This window comes from Chanodichthys erythropterus, chromosome 6, assembly GCF_024489055.1.
Source record: "Chanodichthys erythropterus isolate Z2021 chromosome 6, ASM2448905v1, whole genome shotgun sequence".
NCBI lineage: Eukaryota > Metazoa > Chordata > Actinopteri > Cypriniformes > Xenocyprididae > Chanodichthys > Chanodichthys erythropterus.
The window spans coordinates 17,442,573-17,463,589 of record NC_090226.1 but is presented as its reverse complement, the minus strand read 5'-3'; the positions used below and the strand labels follow the sequence as shown (position 1 = coordinate 17,463,589).

At 38.8% G+C, this 21,017-nt stretch overlaps 2 protein-coding genes across 6 annotated transcripts in view; both read left to right on the top strand.

Moving 5' to 3' along the window:
- The first annotated feature begins 441 nt into the window (after nt 1-441).
- Nucleotides 442-1,990, top strand: LOC137021124 (uncharacterized). The gene is made up of 6 exons (XM_067387343.1): nt 442-678; nt 785-905; nt 984-1,102; nt 1,209-1,299; nt 1,462-1,544; nt 1,609-1,990. Exons 1-6 carry the CDS (start codon nt 442-444, stop codon nt 1,966-1,968), a joined length of 1,011 nt encoding a protein of 336 aa, XP_067243444.1. The 3' UTR covers nt 1,969-1,990.
- A 2,351-nt stretch (nt 1,991-4,341) lies between these two features.
- tmcc1b (transmembrane and coiled-coil domain family 1b) overlaps nt 4,342-21,017 on the top strand; it is a 28,091-nt gene continuing 11,415 nt past the window's right edge. For 2 of the 5 annotated variants that reach the window (XM_067388312.1, XM_067388316.1), the window contains exons 1-4: nt 4,342-4,431; nt 6,126-6,281; nt 11,901-11,944; nt 14,849-15,607. In XM_067388312.1, coding sequence (XP_067244413.1) covers nt 15,023-15,607 — 585 coding nt within the window. In that variant the 5' untranslated portion in view covers nt 4,342-4,431; nt 6,126-6,281; nt 11,901-11,944; nt 14,849-15,022. The other 3 variants (XM_067388314.1, XM_067388313.1, XM_067388315.1) reach the window with 3 other exon arrangements.

Sequence of the window (21,017 nt, the reverse complement as noted above, 5' to 3'; positions counted from 1 at the left end):
GAAAGGAAGCAAGGAAAGGAAACGAGGATGCACAAATAAGAATTGAGAAGCACCCAAGGCACCTCTCGATACAAAAGGGGTGGATCAAGAATACATCCGGGGATTTTAACTGTACTTGGCTAGATGCAAACTATGAATTGGAACAGTACTTGGACAGCGACTGACGACGTTTCACACAAGAAGTCCACAAGAACACAAGTACAGACAAGTACATATATTGAGAAACAGCTCTTGTGTTAACTCTCAGCTTAATGAGGCACAGGTGAAAACAACAAACTGATTGAGGAATAGATTTGATTGGCCAACCAGCATCAGCGAGTGATTCAAAAGTGAGTAAAAATAACACAGTTTGTCTCAATACACTTATCAACCTTTATAGTCAAAGATTTTTCAATAAGTAAAATTTTTGGTATTTGTTTGGGTATCATAAAAAAACACACCATGCTTTGGCCAAAGGACATCTTGCTTTTCACAATGGTTGTGATGACACTGATTTCATCTTTAAGGGCTGGTCCTGGGGCTTTTTCTGAAACTGGTGCTGTTTATGGAGCAGCCTCTGAAAACACAATCCGTTTTGGCAAACTTTTAATAGGTGGTGAAGGTACAGTATCTGACAAAGAAAAGGGAACATCTGAACTCAGATCAGCAGAACAGTTTGATGAATATCGGTCGAAAGAAGTTAATTAGAATTTTTTTTTAAAAATGGATCTTTTTAATAGAGGGATATAACTTAACATGTTTGGGGTTTTTATTTCTTAATGTGCTTTTTATTCTATATTAAGAGCGGTTCCACCTTGCTGAAGCTAAGCTGCATCGTTTGGGTCCTTCTGTGCACTGTGGAAGTGATTCAATGACCTTGCGCATTCCAGGGGCAATAAGAACTCCACACTTTCTGGTTGATCAAGGTAAGATGTTTTGGGCTTGTGAGTATGTGGGATTATAATTATTTTTATTTAATTCATGAATTGACTCCCCTCCACCAGGAGATCAGTCAATAGTGCCTCTGTCTGAGATGCCAGCCAGCTGTGGTTTCTCGCTGAAGCGGGCACGCAGAGATGTTTCTCTTGTTGCTCCATACCAGGGCTGTCATGTCAGACTACAGGTTAGTGTGCATCTTAAAGATAAGTGCACTGTAGCTCTGCTCTGACCATGTAAAGAGTGAGCCTTGAATGATTTGGAGTTCTTTCTCTTCCTATATCTCCTAACAGGACGGAAGTTATGTTCTGCCACTGCTTGTAATGGGGGCTCCGGTGCAAATGTCTTGCCCTGCAAGTAATCTCATCCCTACAGTGTCCTGCTTTCCCTCTTACATGACTATCTCACTTGGTGTTGGAGTAGATGATGTTAAAGTTAAAGGTAAGTCCCTTAATTATTTGCATTTAATCTAAGTTGAGAGGTGTTTGAGCTTTTTGATCTTCCTCCTTGTAGTTGATGGATCATGGCAGCCTTTGCTTTCAACACCTCCCAAATGCTCATTCTCACTGGAGACTGTTGATGGTTCACTGGTTATCACGGCACCATTAGGAAGCTGTTTGGAAGTGAAGGTAAAAATAGTGCACTTGTCTTATTTTTACATGTATGGTAGCTGACGTTTCATGTCTTCCTCAGGATGGTGAAATGCAGCTCCCTCTGATGTACGGTGACCAGGAAGTGACTCTTTCTTGTCCCGTGACTCCAATGCCGGCCCCAACAACCATTGCTCCTGTCCAGGACCCATTGGACAGTCAACAAATATTTTACCCTTCCCCGTTTGGAAAACCCTGGTGGTATCATCCACATTCTCCTGGTTACCCTGTACCTCCTACAACTCCTCCTCCTCTTCAAGACCCTAACCAACATGTGTTCCCTCACATGTATCCCATGTCAATGTTTGATCCTTGCTTGCATTCTAGTGGTTCTGCAGCACAACGGCCCAGGTACCCGATGTTTCCTCCCTATATGTTCCACAACCACCGCTGCTCAGTTTGAGCAGTTTGCAGGTTATCCTCCGATGTACCCAATGTTCTATGGACGTCAACCCTTCAAGTCTTTTGTTCGTCCTGGTACAGCTGTCCTGTACAGGTATCGCAGTCACGCTGTGATGAGACGCATGAGATGATTAAATGTGGAGTTACTTCAAAGTGGTTTAGATGCCAAAAGAAAATTGAATGCCTTTTCTTTTCCTTTTTCCAGGTTCATTTAAAACTAATAAAGCTTCATGAGACACTAGTAGTTTGTTTCAACTGAGCTAATTAGAACCGACACAAGCTTAAGACTAAAGGAAAGTCATTTTCATAATTTTTTGCTTGGTATTTAAACACCAGTTTTCAGATAAAGGGACAATTTCAGTTTCTTTTTTTACTCCCAATTTCAAGTTTTTTTTTTTTTTTTTCTCTCATAAACTTCAATGGATAAAATAATGAATTGTATGGAATGTATACTGCTCTAAATATTTCTAGAACAATGTTCCTAAAGTGTTACAATTTACATTTTAAAGGGATGGTTCATCCAAAAATAATTTCTGTCATTTATTCCCCTGAATGTGTATGAGATTCTTTGTGTTTAATACAGAAGAAGGGCCTATTTTTATGATTGTAGGTAACCAAACAATTGATGGGGCCATCACTACACTGTGTTCCAAATTATTATGCAAGTGACATCAGTAAGATTTCAGTACAATAAACATTCAGATTTTAGTTTTTCTAAGATGTTTATTTATCCATGTTTTTTTAGATAACTGGTATCAATCTCAGACAAAATAATTTGCCAGGTCTACTTAGGTCAATGGAAACCCTACTTGGAGGTTGTTCCACATTAAGCAAGTCACAGTTCTCATGCAATATGGAGAGGAAGAAAGATCTTTCTGAAGATGAAAAGCATGAAATGGTGCAATGTTGTGCAAAAGGCATGAAAACAACTAATATTGTGTGAAAACTGAATGGAGATTATCAAATTATCATGTGATTTAGAGAACAGTAGATGCACAGTGCATTGCATTTCAGAAGGCACTATCCTCCTTTTTATACCATAGCTGAAAATGGCCAGTTATGAACTTCACATATCTTACAAAAGTCATTTAAATACCTTCCATCTCACTTTCAAATAATCCAGCACAAATCATCACCCGCCAGCTCCTTGCTGACGTCTTGTTGGAACGTGGTGGCCATTCACCAACCATCCAGAAATCCATCCATTTAGACCATCCATTGTAGTACGGCATTAGTCAGTAAATAAAACTATTTAAAAATGAGTCTTCATGTATTTCTAAACCCACTGTAAATGTTTCTCTTTGTGAGGTTTGGTTAGTGATGGCTAAAATGCATCTCTAAAAGCCTGCATGGAGAGCTTCTTGAGACTCCAGAGGCACCAGCAACTTCAAATACCTGTTTGCTGCTCAACACTGGCTTTTTTATAGCTGCCCTTTTAATGCAATTATGTTTTTTGACATGAACTTTCATTAATAAGCCTTTATCTGACCGAGTTCTGCTGTGCTCTAAATCACTCACAAATCTTATGATAATTCGATAATCTCCATTCAGTTTTCACACAATATTAGTTGTTTTCATGCCTTTTGCACAACATTGCACCATTTCATGCTTTTCATCTTCAGAAAGATCTTTGTTCCTCTCCATATTGCATGAGAACTGTGACTTGCTTAATAATGTGGAACAACCTCCAAGTAGGGTTTCCATTGACCTAAGTAGACCTGGCAAATTATTTTGTCTGAGATTGATACCAGTTATCTAAAAAGACATGGATCAATAAGCAAACATTTTCTTAGAAAAACTAAAATCTAAATTTTTAGTGTACTGAAATCTTACTGATATGTCACTTGCATAATAATTTGGAACGCAGTGTAGCCTATATAAGTCGTTGTTTTTTTTTGACACACCAAAAATATTCTTGTCGCTTTATAATATTAATATTGAACCACTGTACTCACATGAACTGATTTAAATGTTTTTAGTACATTAATGAGAGGAAATGCCATTGCTGGCTATGGAGGCCTCACTGAGCCATTGGATTTCGACAAAAATACAATTTATTTTCCGAAGATTAACGAAGGTCTTACGAGTGTGGAACAACATGAGGGTGAGTAATAAATGACATTATTTTCATTTTGGGGCTAACTAACCCTTTAATTAGTGTATTACCTTTTGCTTTCATTTGTATGGAAGTCTCATAGGTTTCGTGCAACATGAGGACGAATAAAAGATGATCTTATGATTTCGGGTGAACTATTCCTTTAAGTGAAACTGACTTCTTCATTTTAATAACCACAGTCCAAGTTGCGCTTTTGAGCCTCTGATGTGGTCACTCCGTCATATCGTGCCACGCGCAGTGTGACTGCTGCTTCCCTCACGCGTTGTGAGCGCGCTTCTGACGTCATCGTGGGAGTGTTCCATCTGGAGAAATTAACGGACATCAGCACAATTCTCTCTCAGCGCTCATGTAAGTTGTAACAGCAAAACCCGCATGCTTTTGCCTTCCATACATTTACAACGTTAACTCGAAGCCGCCGCCGATATGTTGTAGTTCGGTTTGTGGGGCTGGGCACTGTCGGTCAGTTTGTGGGTTGAGCTGTTAGCGAGCTAGTCGGTTTTAGCCTGTGTTGCTGATGACGTTAGCAGCCTAGCCGCGCGCTGCTCGCCTAGAGCACGCCGCGAGATCAGGTGCAGCAGGTCAGACACCACCAAAACCTACATTTTCGCCAATACATCTCATTGCTTTATTAAGTAACATAAATACTAGTAAAATGTATAGAGAAAAGTACAGAGTATTGCATTGTAGCATAACATTCAAACAAAAATAACTGTTAACGTTAATAGGGGATTTGGAAATGTATCACTAGTCTGAACAGAAAAATATGCATCTTGGCGATAAATGAATACGTTTAGCTAACAAAATAAAGGTGTTAACAAACGCAAAACCATAAAATCTTAATATTACAGTCAAAAAATAGTCAGAATATCTTCATCATCATAATCGTTATAGAAAGTAGAAGCATTACCAAAGAGTTGACATTATAAATCTTAAAGAGATTATAAATCTTCCACCTAATCGATTATTTATAGTTCTATTAAACCGATATGGTAAAACTTAAGATTTAATTGTTATATTGCAAATAACTATTATTATAAAGGTAACGTTAGTGGTTCTTTCAGGTAAGGAGTGCTTGTTGGTAAAATGTAGATAATTTGTAAATAATGTAATCGCAAACAAACAGGAATCCACCCACTCGCATCATGTAAACCTCTTGTATGTATGTCTGTCTGCTGCTGATATAAGGTGGTGCCACAACTTAACAAGCTCATTCGCGTGATCCGATGCTGATGCTGTCGGCTGTACGTTATGTGTTTATGACTTTGACAGGCGTTTACATACAGTCTATAATGTAACTAGTTTTAAGGGCTGGTCGTTCTTCCTTCCGCTCGAATGGTTTGAGCGCAGTGTTTCCGTTTTTTTATTATCAGTCTCTGCTGGTGATCGTGTGCAGCGGCGCGTTATATCGACCATCTAATAGTATTAGCCTGGGTTGGGCGTAAACTGTCCATTTACCAGCTAGCCGGGCAGCTAACTCAGCTAGCAACTGCATCAACGGACATTTCAGGAAAATGATCGGATTAATTCAGTCCTCAGCCACATCCGTTTGTCTCACTAAGTGAAATGGGTTTGTATTCATGTTTTAACCCTCTGTGTTACATGTCATGCTGAAATCTGACAGTGACAGCTCGAGTTTGTAATGGCACGACGATAGAGTTAGCTTCATTTACTTAACGTTAGGTAGTCTTGTGTTTCCGTTGCAGGTTTTGAGAATGTCTTTTTGATCAGACCTTGGTTTTGTTTTATGAGTGTGTGGGCCTGTTTGACCATCGGATAGACCGCAAGAAGCCTAAACCAACCCATCCGGTTGGGTGTAAAAGAGTAGTCAACAATCATGTTTAATGTCTTGAGTAGACTTGCTTTTGCTTGTTTTCAAATGCATGAGTGTAAAATGGTCCACTAGAGAAGTATAAATTTAATCAAATTCGATCGACTTGTTGAAATTTTTAACACGTTAGTATTAATTTACATGATATTAATGTACTGTTTCTGGGCAAGTCAGTATTACTTTACTAAACTAAATGCCTTTTTACTCTTTTCAGCATGTGATAATCCTACATTTATGAGGGGCAAGTTGACTGAAGTGTCAAGAGGACAGTGACACTGAGGGACTGTCATTGTTCTGGATTTCCTCTTAGATTTATCCACAGTATCAGATTTCTGTGTTGAGAAGACGAGCAGGATGACTGGAACTGAAGGTATGGAGAGTTGTTTGTCATTCATCATGTTTGATTTTATACAGGAACAACTCGCAACAAATATTTTGCAAATTAAGTTATATGCCGACAGATAGCTGCATAGAGATTTATAATGCCACTGTTGTTGGGTGTGCTGAGTGTCCTGAGTGTCTTGACTGTAGTGGATTGTATTATTGCTCAAAGGCACACACTCATACAGACAGAGTGATGTGACCTTGGGAAGCTATGAGAATGGTACTGGGGTGGGGTGGGGGGGGGTGGTGATGGAGAGAATAAGCTGACCCATTTCAGCCACAGAAAATAGTGCTTTCGGAGGTGTAGGGGTGTAATGATTACATTTCTTTCAAGATAAACAAATTACAAATCGTGTAGATATAATGCATGCATCTTGAAATGTGACATTTAAATAATAAAGCCTCTATGATCTATTTAAAGGGTTAGTTCACCCCAAAATGAAAGTTCTGTCATTAATTACTCGTTGTTCCAAACCCATAAGACACAAATGAAGATCTTTTTGATGAAATCTGAGAGCTTTCTGTCCCTCTACATGACTACCACTTTGATGCTTCCAAAAGTTCATAAAGAGATCATAAAACTAATCCATATGAATTGAGTGGTTTAGTCCAAATTTTCTTAAGAGATTTGATCGCTTTTATATGATGAACAGATTTAATTTTAGGTTTTTATTCACATAAATAATGATTAATGAACATAAACAGCAGCTCAACCCCAGCCTGCTTCACACGTGAGAACAAACCTCTTGCGGAAGCTCAAACGTGCTGTGAGGGGCCGTTCACATATCGCGTCTAAAAGGCTTTCAGATTTCATCAAAAAGATCTTCATTTATGATCCGAAGATGAGAACGAAAGTCTTACAGGGTTGGAATGACAAGAGGGTAAGGAAATATTTATCAGAATTTTCATTTTTGGGTGAACTAACTCTTTAAATGGTAGAATTAAAATGAATTGCTATTTGTTAACGTGTAATTGGAGCAATATTTAAAAATTATTTTGATAAATTATGTCACAGGAGGATGAAATAATAAGGATGTTTATTCAGCAGGACCAGTACTTCAGATTTTCAGTAGCCCTGTGATAATGTTATAGCCAGTTTAGCTATTTCTAGTGACAGGCTTATATGTCAGAACTCAGGAATATTAATAATAATATAGTATACAGAATCTACGCAGTATCACACAAATAAAGATGCTGTTCTGCTGAATATCTCTTAGGCAAAGGCTGCTTGCTGAATTCTTCATGCATTAGTACATGATGGTCAACAAGATGAGTGGGATAGTTCATTCAAAAAGGAATTCTGAAAATATGTCTTTAAATTTATGCCATCTAATGCACTGCTGCTACAGCCATACACATGCATACAAATGCCTTTGCTCATTGCATTGCTTCTTGCACATTTTTTCGTGAGCAGCCTGTTATGTTTTGTGTGTTAATTAAGGTGCTGTGTCATCTTAAAGGTGGGGTATCCATTTTTTTCAACTACACTGTTTGGAAGTTAGTCGGGCCGACACCAACAACAAACATCTAACCAATCAGCATTAGGGGGTGTATGACGGCCGTGGAGACAGAATGAGCAAGAAAGAGAAAAAAAAAAAATGCAGAAAGAGAAATGAGAGACAATGCAAAAGAGCTCAAAAGAATATCACTGGAATGAAGTTTTATTACTGGGCAAGTGCTTTAGGACCTGCGTTAATATTATAAAAGCTTTCCAGCGCTAGAAAACGCTAAGTGGAAAGGTCTTAAAATAGAAGTGGAGGCTGCTTTGAACCCGCTAGCACTGGGTTTGAGTGTCATGATTGTCTGGGGCTGCTGTGCTGTTGGCGACTAACAACAATCTCTTGTTTGTATTTACTCTTGTGTACTGTATGTTCATTTTTCTTTTTTTTTTTTGTGCTTCCTTGTCATTTGTTCATCAACTGCACTTTATTTTTTGTGAAGCATTTTGTTGTGCGTCAGTTGTGATACACAGACATCCTCCACTCTTGTATTGCATGTGTAACAGTTGCCAGATAGTGAGAGTTGTGCAGGTAAACCACTGCGCACCGACGACCGTTTGAGAATGAGGCGTTTAGCATCATTGTTAGTGCACTCACCTCGCATGCCAGCAGCGATCAGGCCGAGGTTCAAGATGATACCTCTGTATTTTGTAGATACAAGTAGCTAAACGTATCAAAGTGAAATTGACATTTGGATTAGGTTACTAATGGTTACATATTTTAGTAAGTAATTGGTACTAGAATTCAAAGTAACTTTCCATGTCTAGTCATTATTAATGTACACATTATTTGTATTGCAGTATCTTTATGGGATAGATGCAGTGCTTTTTCCTTTTGGTACAAAAAACAGACTGAAGTAGTTTTTTTAACTGGTCCATTTTCAGCCCTACTTTTATACATTATAAGGGATGTATTTTAAGAAACCTATAATTGAATTTTTAAAAAATTAATCTATCCAGTCGCTTATGCAATCAAAATGAATTCACAAAATTTGATTTTAAATCAAATCCAATGATTCATAAATCAAACTGATTCCTAAGTTTTCCTTTAACTCTGCTGCCTGGTAGAGCATGGCACGAGCAACAGCAAGGTCAAGGATTACATTCCAGGGAAAGTCAAATTTATAGCATGCAAGTTGCTTTGGATATAAACATCTGTCAAATGCATGAATGTAAAAAAAATATTCTCTGTGAACATGATGGAAAAAAAATCTGGAACTTTACTGGAATACTTGTCAACTCTAGAATGTTTAAAAGCTTTCACACATTGTAATATGCAACTGCTAGCTTGTTGTTACCTTTTCTACAATGATGAGATGGAGGAGTGTTAAATATAAACTCAAAAATACTAGGAGAGGTTGGTGACAAGAATGTTGCTCATACAAGTTGCTGAAGGTACCATCTTTTTTTGGGTTGATAGAACTGGTGTGACAGCACCCCAGGGTGTTCTTGGGTGTGTGCAGGGCCTGTTAAACTGCTGTTGTGTTGAATATGATTGTGTTATAGAATAGCTGTGCCAGGCATGTGCGTCACTCTGTCATTCGTCCGTTTAATTATGCATGTAGGACACGGACACATCAACACTCCACTCTGGGTAAAGCTTCACAGACACAACTGTTCATTCACAGCACTGTGTATCACTTTGCTGTCATGCCACTCCCACATCTGGAGGATACTGTGTTTCTGAACTAATTAAGGTCAGGGTTTGTTTACTGCTAAACTAGGTGTGGGTTTGTTTCCTGCTAAAGATAGGTGTGGGCTGCTTAACTATGTGTAGGGGTTTAGCTAAGTCTGGGCCGACATTGACATGTTTCTAGTTTTCTGTTTGACCGTGGATGGTTGATCTTGGTGTCGTTGGGATTTATTCTCTCAAGATGATTTTTGTCAGTGTCGCCTGTTTGTAAAGGGTAAGAAGAATCCAATATTTCTGTATATAATATATGGTGAGCTTGACATTCATGAAGTGCTGTAAACAGTAGGATTTTGGATATGAAATCCCATTTATTTTCCCATTCATTTTCTGATAATCTGTTTTTAAGAATATAATTTAATCTTTTTACCTTTTTTTTTTTTCTCTTTCAAATATACATATGCAGGGCTCCAGACTGTGACCAAATGGTTGCGTTTTACGACCTTTTTTCTTGCCGATGTGACAATTTTGTTAGAGGTCTCACTGGTGCCACCACTGTGTTGCCTGACTAGTAAGAGCTGCCTTTTTTGTTGCATATGTGATAAATCAAATGGCAAATGAAATGAAAGTGAAACGAAACTGCACTACTCGTTTGAAGTGCAATGCATTGACCGTTTATCAGTTCGAAGCAATAATAGACAACGCAGCGCAAGCTCAGAACATGTGACACTGTTACTTCACATTGCTGCGAGATCCAGTGAGAAAATGTTTGAATTCCCCACAGAATTAGCAATATTGCAGTGAAATCCAATGGGAAGCATTTAAATTTATCGCAGACCAGGAGAAAGTGCTTTTCAATTCACAAATCACCAACATTCACCATGGATGTAATGTAGCAATACTAACTGTAACCATGATATTGTGGCAGAAATAGTTGAATGCTTAGGGTTCGTATAACCTTTTTAAGAGTGAACTTCAAGCACTTCACACTTTTTCCAGCACTTCAAAGATCTAATTATTACCCACTTTTAGTGTTATTTTAATGTGATGATTTGTAAAACTAAAAGTTTAAACACTTTTATTTAAAAAAAAAAAAAAAAAAAAAACAGATACATGAATTTACCACTATAACCAGTAGATGTTGGCAGAGGACCACTTATTGACTTGGCAATTTCCACTCCCTAATACATGGAAAAAAGTTAGGGTGTCACATGAAAAACAAACAATTGTGACTGAATTACACAGAAAACATGTAAAGAGCTCTCCTTTTATAATCACTGAAGCTGTTGTTTAGTTCAGTATGATATTATTATAAAAGAACAATGGTACATTTAAAAAGAGTAGAATATTTAAATTTTCCCTATAAAAATGTGGTTTTTGCTCATTACTGTTGTTAATAAAAGTTAATTATATCTGCATCTCAATTCAAGCTCAGTGCTTTGTCAAATTTCCAATAAACAAACATGTAATATTATTAGTAACTGCACTTATTAATGCAAAACAACAGTAATTTTATGATTAAATTAACATTATGATTAAAAATCCCCCAGCGCTACCAAATCAGGTGCTGGTGCCACCATCCGTCGAACTTAGTGGCACTGGTGCTACTGCTCTCAAATGTTAGTTTGGAGCCTTGATATGCATATTTTACTTTACATTAACATGTACATGTATAACTTTAAATAATTGAACAGGTAGAACTTTAAATAAAAATGTTTTATGTCTCCATTTTTCATTCACTTGTCATTCGCAATGCTTCATGGGATAGTAGTTCTTTTCCTCATTAAACCTGTTAAGTACACAGTCTTGTATTTGAAAATCAAAATAACAAAGATACATTTTTTCTTTAAAGATGTTAATGACTTTAATTTTGCTTCATTTTAACAAAGACTTCTTTAAAAATTCTACTAGTGTCAAGATTGCTGAAAAAATGGGTTCGAAATGAAACCACGGCTGATGGAAAAGGTTGGTCACTATTGTGCTCTATGAAGTGTAGAAATTATTATGAAGCTCTGTGGTAATGCAGTAAGAAGGTTCATGAGTGTTGAAGTAAGCTGAATAAAGAGGATTACAGCTGGCTGTTATTCTCTCCATCTGAGGCCCATCTTAAGCCTGAGCTCCACCGTCAGACTCAACACATCTCGATTCAACACACCTGAAGCTCTGGCTCTGTTTTTTTTTGTTTTTTGTTTTTTGCAAAATTGTCGGTTAACAAAATTATTATGGCTAATTTGATTTAAAAAAAAGTTATTTACGCAGGTAATGTACCATGTCATCTAATGATGTAATGGAAAAAGAATGTAAATGTTCCCAGAAATTACTCCACTACAGCTGCCAAAATGATGCATCATAATTCAGACATGAGCACACCCTTTTTTCATTGTATGTATCTTTACCATTGAAGTGAATGAATATCATTTTATAATCTGTGTGTTATAATGGGTTGAGTCTCATCTCACAACCTTTTTTTTTCGCAGCCAACCCCAAACTGTGAGCCATTGGCGGTCAGGCTGGACTAATGGTAAGAGACTGTTTGTTTGTCTATAAACCTCGGTTACTCTATATAATATTTTTCTTTTAACATCAATATTGTCCTGAAGAGATTGTTTTGTCAATCTAAACTATTTCAAGCATGTCCAAAACATAAGCTGGACAGAGTTTTAGATTGGTTGCACTTGATGGATAAATGATTGGTTCAGAGGCCATCTGGGGTTATAGTATTGCCTCGGTCGGCTCCACTGAGGGTTTGTCACCTTGCCTAAGTTTACTTCTGTTTAACAATGCCAAACCCATCACTCATCACCTCTACTCACCTTAGCTTTGTGTTAGGGCAGCACGATTAATCGAAATACAACCAAACCTTGTTATATGGCTTAGTGCGATTATCAAATCTCAAATTTGAATTAAATAAATGTATGCGCTGCATGTTTAAGAGTGAAGCACTGCACTGCTTTCTTACGCACTAGCAGTTTATTATCCTCTGGTGTTTGCAGCTTCCCAGAAATGTCTTGGGACACAAGATGTGGCATCTTCTCATACTTGTAATGAGAAGAGCTTGTCAACAAAAGAGAAGTTTCAAGGGCTCCCTGTGGTTTTCCATCAAAATGAAGGTTTGATGGTTAACGTTTTAAAAATGAAGAAATTAAGACAATACTAGTATTGTAATTTACAGTTGTAATGTAAAATAAAATACATTTTCTTAGTTGTCAAAAATACAGACTTCGGCACCAAGTCTGTTCTGAAATTTAAAAAATGTGACGCTTTGAGCGCTGTTGAGCAGATTCGTAAACACCTCTGATTGGCCACTGTGTTCACTGCTCATCGGATATGTCTGTGATTGGCTTCAATGATGAATGCTTCAAAAACATTATAAATAGTCATCAGTGATGCTCTTCACCAGTTTTGGGTGAGTTTATTACTAATTACATCATCAGTTGTATTTAAAATACTTTTCTAATTACTCTGTCTGAAAAGTAATTAAATTACTCAATAAGTTATTCAACTAATTACTTCTTAAAATCCCGATAAACCTTGATGGATAGACAATAGGCCTCTTTTAATAATCGAGTCAAACGTGGAATAGTTTAGCCTTTTATAGCTTTTTAAAACATTTTAGCTTTATTAAAACATACTAAAAAAATGTAAGTATTATAGTAACAAATAGGGCTGTCACGATACCAAAATCTAGTAGTCAGTACTGATACCACCAAAATTGCACAATACTCGAAACCAAAGTCGATACCATGGTAAAAATATATAAAGATACAAATAAAACAATGCTATATATTTTTTTCAGATAGGTCTAGTAGTAGTTTTACTTGAGTAAAAATACCATAGAAATTGAATAATCAAATATAAATAGTCTGCATAAGTCAAAACTGTATACATTAAATATAGATTAATCCTTATTAAAGTTTTTCTTTTGTTGTTTGATTATCATTTATAATACAGACAGCCATTAGTAGACAGTAGCATGTTTTAAAGGCTGCTGTCACTAAGACCTAATGGACGGAGACAATATGCTGTTACACATGCTGTTCACATTCACATAACCAACGCGAATATACGCCAAGATGGGCATTTTGATATAACTGTGTGTGTATTTGAACGTTTATGTGTAATAAACCGCAAAAATCTGACACTTGCAAGAGGCGGCTATGTGTGTGCGCTTTGGTTAAGAGCGCACTGACTGAAGAGTGCGCAGTTTTCTCCCTAGGACATAGATTACATTTTACCGTAATGTTCTTGCTTACCTGTGTCAAAAAAATGAAGTCACCTGGAATATTTCCATTCTGCAAAACAGCTACTCGCTTCAGCCGACATCATCAGACAGCGACTACATAGCCAACTGGTTCGAATTTGCGAACTCACGCTCAACTGCACTATAGCTAACTATTTTAAAGAGGCAGTGTTCACTTTTACCCTTAGATGACAAATTTAGATTTTAAATTCAATATTGATTTAAACAGAACTGTTGAACTAATTAACAGTATGTAACGCAAGTACATTATATGTAACTGTAATTAAATTACCTAAAAATGAACAGTAATCCCTTACTTTACTTTTTCAGCGGATAAGTAATTTAATTACTGTAATGTTACACCCAACACTGCTGTTCACAGAGCGCACACAGATAAACATGGGAGTATTTGAAAGCAGGCGTCTGTTGCAGACCAGTTTCAAATTCAAACCGTACATTGATCATTGTAGCCAATCACAGACATATCCGATAAGCCATGCACACAATGGCCAATCAGAGGTGTTTACGAATCCACTCAATAGAGCTCAAAGTGTCACAATTTTAAAATTTCAGTAAATTTCAGAAAAATCAGAATTGGATATTTTTCTTCCTCAAATCGTGCTGCCCTACTTTGCATCAATGCTTCTGACCTTATCCACAGAGGTTTTGATAATGATTTATTAAGGAATTTCTGCAATGATTTCCACTAAAGGGTCTGAAATAGTGTAAAATACTGTAAATGTGTTGCTCTGGAAATGGTCTAATGTTGAGCCAGAGACCCTTAGAGCATTTCAGAAATTAGCACCCTCATGTTTTCTTTGTAGCTCTCTCATACCTCATTTGCTTGGCAAAACCCATGGCTATAGACTGCTAGTAGTCTGTCAATAGTGATATTGCTAATGTAGTTTTAGTTGGTTGACTCAGAAGCATCAAGGCGTGGCTTATTTAATCCATGACCTCTGCCATCACTCTCATTAATATATTGGCGAGACATGATCATGAATGGAAATGCAATCTATCTGCAACAGACTTTAGTTGAAAAAACATCAGCTGCATCTTTTTGTCTTTGAGCCAACCAATGCGCTGCTTTTGTGATTTGAGCTCATGTAGTTGTTGCTTGTTCCATCGCTCAGAGCTGCATGACATAATCCTTTTTTATCCAATTTTATTTTCCTTTTGTGGTAGACAAGCATGACTTTGCGCCAAACCACAGATGCATGTATGCTCTCAGAGTCCACCTGACTGCTGCCACCCTCTGCTTCCTGGCTTTTGAAACAGCCTATCAGAGGGCTGGTGGAGGCGGGGCTTAGCTTGACCCCACCCCTGTGCTGACCCTCTGAGTGAGACTGGCGCCTCCTGATGGACCAGGGTGGTAGCGAGCAGCCTGGGGCGGAGGAGCCAGACTCTGGGGGTCGAGCAGAGCGGGAGGTGAACAGGAGGGCGTCCGAGCCTGATCATGGCCTGTCCAAAATAACCCACAATGCCTTGGAGAACATGGGTGCGCTGGGCCATGGTCTGAAGCAGTTCTTCCAACCTCAGCGCAGACGCTCATCCGTCTCGCCACACGACTATGCCTCTTCCTCCATAGGCCCCATCCCTGAGCCTCCAGAAGCGGGGCCAGAGTTGGGGGAAGCGCCTGCCGTCCCTAACTCTGACCCCCACGCTTCCGCCCCCCCTGCAGCTCTGAGCCGCGTGCTGCAGCAGATTCGAGGCCCCCCCATGATGAAGAGAGGGACCAGTCTGCAGAGCCGCCGTAGCAAGGCAGGGGGGGGAGGGGAGCCCCCCCAGAAAGGCAGCCCCCAGATCCACAGGCGCAGTACCCAAGAGACCTTGCTGCAGGCAGGACGGCCGCGCTCCTCCTCCACCACTGACACACCCAGCAGCCCAGCTTTAGTGGACATGCTGCTGACCTCGGGGTACCACTCCACTGAGGAGTCTGATCGGGTAAGTGCCACCTGAACGCCACACTCAAAGCGTTTTCTTCCGTGATGACACTGTGGTCATCGTTGGTAGCCATCATCTCCCAAGGTTTCATTGACAAAAATGTTTTAGACAAATATTTAGTGACACTGGACACTATAAAAAAAAGACCTAGATTAGGTTTTAACATGGATTAACATATTTTAACTTCCATTACGATTAATTTTAGTCAGTAATCTGTTTTTAATCATTATTATTATTATTATTATATTCTGTTGCTGTATTTTACATATTTATACCATTTAAACTTCAACATTCGTTTTTCTGTGATATTTGGTATAGATTTATGCTTGTCAACTTCTTAAAGGGGACCTATTATGTCCTTTTTTTACAAGATGAAATTTAAGTCTTAGGTGTCCCCAGAATGTGTCTAAGTTTCAGCTCAAACTACCCCACATATCATTTATTATACCATGCTGTAAATGGGTGGAGATTCTGATGCCAGTTTTGGGCGGGGCCTGAGTCACTGTGACATCACAATGGAGTGCATTTCTGAACAGCTCATTTTGAGACGAGCTGCGTTTACATGGACCCTAAAAATCTGATCGTAATCAGACTAGTAGCACAGTCGGAATAAAAAAGTCATGTAACCACATCAATCGGAATTATTTTTCCAAATTATAATTAAACTCGGATTATAAGGGTTTAAACCTTTTCTAATCCGATCGATAGGACATGTAAACACTTGATCGGATTGAAAACAGAAACTGGAAAGTACAGAGCATGTGCAATGACTTAGAAATGGGGTAATGACTGTTGTTGTTGAATGAAGTGTCATAAATGACTGTTGTGTTATTCTAAAGTTCTTCTTCCACTTATCATCTGAAGTGGAGCAGGACAAAATTCCATCAGTCTTTGTTTCAGACTCTCATCCAAAGACGCCTTGTTTTGGGCATGGGAAGGGGTGTTTTTACTGCTTGATAAATATAAGCAGCACGACACAATGGTTCATATGCTCGTCATTCCCTAAATTAGGAAATATATAAATATTAAGTCTGCCCTGTAAAACAAAAAATAGAGGCAATCAGGAGAATGGTTAGTATGCGCGAACAGCGGGAAACTGTATATTCGTGCAGTGTGTGCATGTCAAAAAATCAATTCCGATCTGAAGCTTCTGAAATATAAATGCGCACATCAACCCGATCACTTTATTTTGTGATCATGTAAACACTACATTCGGATTCATTAATTGGAATTAAATAATTTCAATTGAAACAGAAGGTCTCCATGTAAACGTAGATACTACACTGGTCAAAAAAATTAAAGGAACACTTTGAAAACACATCAGATCTCAATGGGGAAAAATATCATGCAGGATATCTATACTGATATGGACTGAGTAATGTGTTAGGAACAAAAGGATGCCACATCGTTTGATGGAAATGAAAATTATCAACCTACAGAGGACTGAATTCAAAGACACCCTGAAAATCAAAGTGAAAAAAATGATGCAGCAGGCTAGACCATTTTGCTGAAATTTCATTGCAGCAACTCAAAATGGTACTCAGTAGTTTGTATGGCCCCCACGTGCTTGTATGCATGCCTGACAATGTCTGAGCATGCTCATAATGAGACGACGGATGGTGTCCTGGGGTATTTCCTCCCAGATCTGGACCAGGGCATCACTGAGCTCCTGGACAATCTGAGGTGCAACCTGATGGCGTTGGATGGACCGAAACATAATGTCCCAGAGGTGTTCTATTGGATTTAGGTAAGGCGAGGGTGGGGGCCATTCAATGGTATCAATTCCTTCATCCTCCAGGAACTGCCTGCATACTCTCGCCACATGAGGCCAGGCATTGTCATGCACCAGAAGGAACCCAGGACCCACTGTACCAGTGTAGAGTCTGTCAGTGGGTCCAAGGATTTCATCCTGATACCTAATGGCAGTCAGAGTGCCATTGTCTAGCCTGTAGATGTCTGTGCATCCCTCCATGGATATACCTCCCCAGACCATCACTGACCCACCACCAAACCGGTCATGCTGAACGATGTTACAGGCAGCATAATGTACTCCACGGCTTCTCCAGACCCTTTCACATAGGGCTGCACGATTAATCGCATGAGATTGTCATGCGTGTCTCCTCAGTAAAGCCGGTTCTGTGATTAGCGGTAAATGTCCATCACCTGCTTTCAAATGGAGCGGCACTTAATATACAGAGCCGTAGTTCGCGGACAAGCTACGCAATATCGCGTTCATAATCGAAGGCGATTCATCTGCGATTATGAATGCGATATTGCGTAGCTTGTCCGCGAACTACGGCTCTGTATATTAAGTGCCGCTCCATTTGAAAGCAGGTGATGGACACTTACCGCTAATCACAGAACCGGCTTTACTGATGAGACACGCATGACAATCGCATGCGATTAATCGTGCAGCCCTACTTTCACATCTGTCACATGTTCTCAGGGTGAATCTGCTCTCATCTGTGAAAAGCACAGGGTGCCAGTGGCAGACCTGGCAATTCTGGTGTTCAATGGCAAATGCCAATCGAGCTCCATGGTGCCGGGCAGTGAGCACAGGGTCCACCAGAGGACGTCGGGCCCTCAGGCCACCCTCATGAGGTCTGTTTCTGATTGTTTGGTCAGAGACATTCACACCAGTGGCCTGCTGGAGGTCATTTTGTAGGGCTCTGGCAGTGCTCATCCTGTTGCTCTGTGCACAAAGGAGCAGATACCGGTCCTGCTGATGGGTTAAGAACCTTCTATGTCCCTGTCCATCTCTCCTAGAGTAACTGCCTGTCTCCTGGAATCTCCTCCATGCTCTTGAGACTGTGCTGGGAGACACAGCAAACCTTCTGGCAATGGCACGTATTGATGTGGCATCCTGGAAGAGTTGGACTGCCTGTGCAACCTCTGTAGGGTCCAGGTATCGCCTCATGCTACCAGTAGTGACACTGACCCTAGCCAATTGCAAAACTAGTGAAAAACAGTCAGAAAAGATGAGTAGGGAAAAAAGGTCAGTGGCTTCCACCTGTAAAACCATTCCTGTTTTGGGGGTTGTCTCATTGTTGCCCATCTAGTGTACCTGTTGTTAATTTCATTAACCCCAAAGCAGCTGAAACTAATTAACAACCCCCTCTGCTACTTAACTAACCAGATCAATATCACAGGAGTTTAACTGACTTGATGCTATTCTCTGATTAAAAAGTGTTCCTTTTAATTTTTTGAGCAGTGTATTTCTGATTATGGAGAAAAGAACAGAGTGGATGGATTTTTACCATAATAATGTGGTTGTGCACACACACTTTGGAAACATAAATATATTCAAAAACAATGTAAAAATGAATTTTGCATATTAGGTCCCTTTAACACTTGGCAGCTAAGTACAATGACATTACTGATTAACATTGACAAGGTTTTCATTAAGAGTGGGTTAAAATTTGCAAACAGTGGAATTGAGTAGAATTTCCATCAAAAGTATTTTTGAAGTTTCTTGTACAATTATAATAACGGTTTCATTTACAGCTATTATTGAAAATCTTCTTAAACTTAAAAATATACAGAAATAATATTAAAATTCTAAAATTAAAATAAACTTAAAAATAAAATTTGTGAAAGATGGATAATAATATTAAAAATAAATATTTAAAATAAATATTAAATAAGTATGAAAATCATACATCAAAAGAATTTATAAATGTAAATTTAAAATAAAATATAAACATTTTTGTGTTTGGGCCAGTCAAAATGTTTGCAGGGCAGATAGAAATCTCGGCTGTTTCCCAAAAGATGATAACCTCAAGTAAATTGCAAAACCATTAACAGCACTGAACTACTGGAACAATCAGTTTAAAAAAAAAAAGGCACACAGTAAAAAAATCCTTGATGTTGAGTTTTACAAAGTATCCCAGCATGCCTTTTCCCAAAGCACACATGATCAATGTTCAATAGGAGGTGATAGAAGGTTGTTTGAAAGTGCTGGGAAGTCAGATTTGAATTTAACAGTAATCAGTGTAGATGGCAATCTGTTGACTGCTACATGTGTCTGAAAGAAACCTCCAGGATGGATGGACGGGTTGACAGCATTCACAGGTCAGGAAGCTTGTGTAGCAGGTCACTATGTTCTCTAAGCCTTGCTATATTTAGCAAAGTCTTTGGATGTACTTCAATTCAGGGCACTTCTGCAGGCACCATTGAGTATAATGTCAAAATCAATGTATTTGTGCCTTTTTCAACCAGGATGTGGGATCAGGGTAACTGTTTGCTTTCTTGTGTCCTCAAGGATAGACTCAAGGTTAAGTTTGCTCTTGCATGACAGGTGCAGCAACTTTATTTAGAACCGCAGTTCGGATAGTTGCAAAACCAGTTACTCTTCTGCTCAGCATTTCTCCATTACTGGATGCATTTTGCTGCTGCTCACTCAAAATAACCATTAGGATTCATTTACCAGGAGAAATGTTCACCCAGACTAATGTATTAAGTCTCTTGAGGGTAATTTATGCTTGCATTCAGTTCATAGTACTATGCTTTTAAGCATGCCTTTTTTAACAGCTAAGCATTTTCACCAGATACACTACAGGGTCTGGGTGACTGCCAAAGTGATTCAACTCACCTGTTGTTGGAGAACTTAGTGGCGCTATCCTGAATGTTCCTCTATCAGGGGAGTGTCCAAACATAAGCTCTGTCATTTATTTCAGATGACTATTTTAGTCTGGCTAGCTCAGTAGATTAGTGAATTTCCTAGGGATGGTGTTCTGGTTTTTGTTTTTAAATTAAAAAATAGTGCAATTTTTCCATCTGCTATCCCCCATATGCGATTTACAGTTTAGGTTTTACAGCTTAGTTTGTTGTCAGTGAAACTTGAGGCCAACGCATTTTGTCTCAGAGAGGTAAGAGGCTTTAACGGCTTTGTTAATCAAACAGAACAATGATTCCCAGAGAAAGGGGGAGAAAATCCTCTCTTGACCAGTTAGGTGTGAAAAGGGCATCATAGGTCAGCTGTAATGTCTCTTAACAGGCATCGTCTGGGTCTTATCGAATGGGCTGTTGGCCACGTGATCAGATCACCTAGTTTTCCTGTGTATGCATGTCCACATAGCTGAGAAATCTACCTGGGCTGTGTGTCTTGTCAAGTTGCAATAGGGGAACTTATCATTGGCAGTAAACAACTGACCTTATTGGGAATATAAATTTGTTTTTTTCATGATCAAACAACGCTGGTGGGGCTCTTAGCCAGTTTAGAATGACTCTGATGGATGCTTAGATCATCTGTAGCTCTTTATCTACGAAGGCCATATCACTGATAATCTGGTTTGGACTCAGCTGTCAATGGGTGAAGGGACAGAGTTCATTTCATTGCAAGGTTGAACTAAAGATTAAAAAGACCATAGCTTACTTGACTTGTAATGTTAATCATATTAAAAGTACCAAA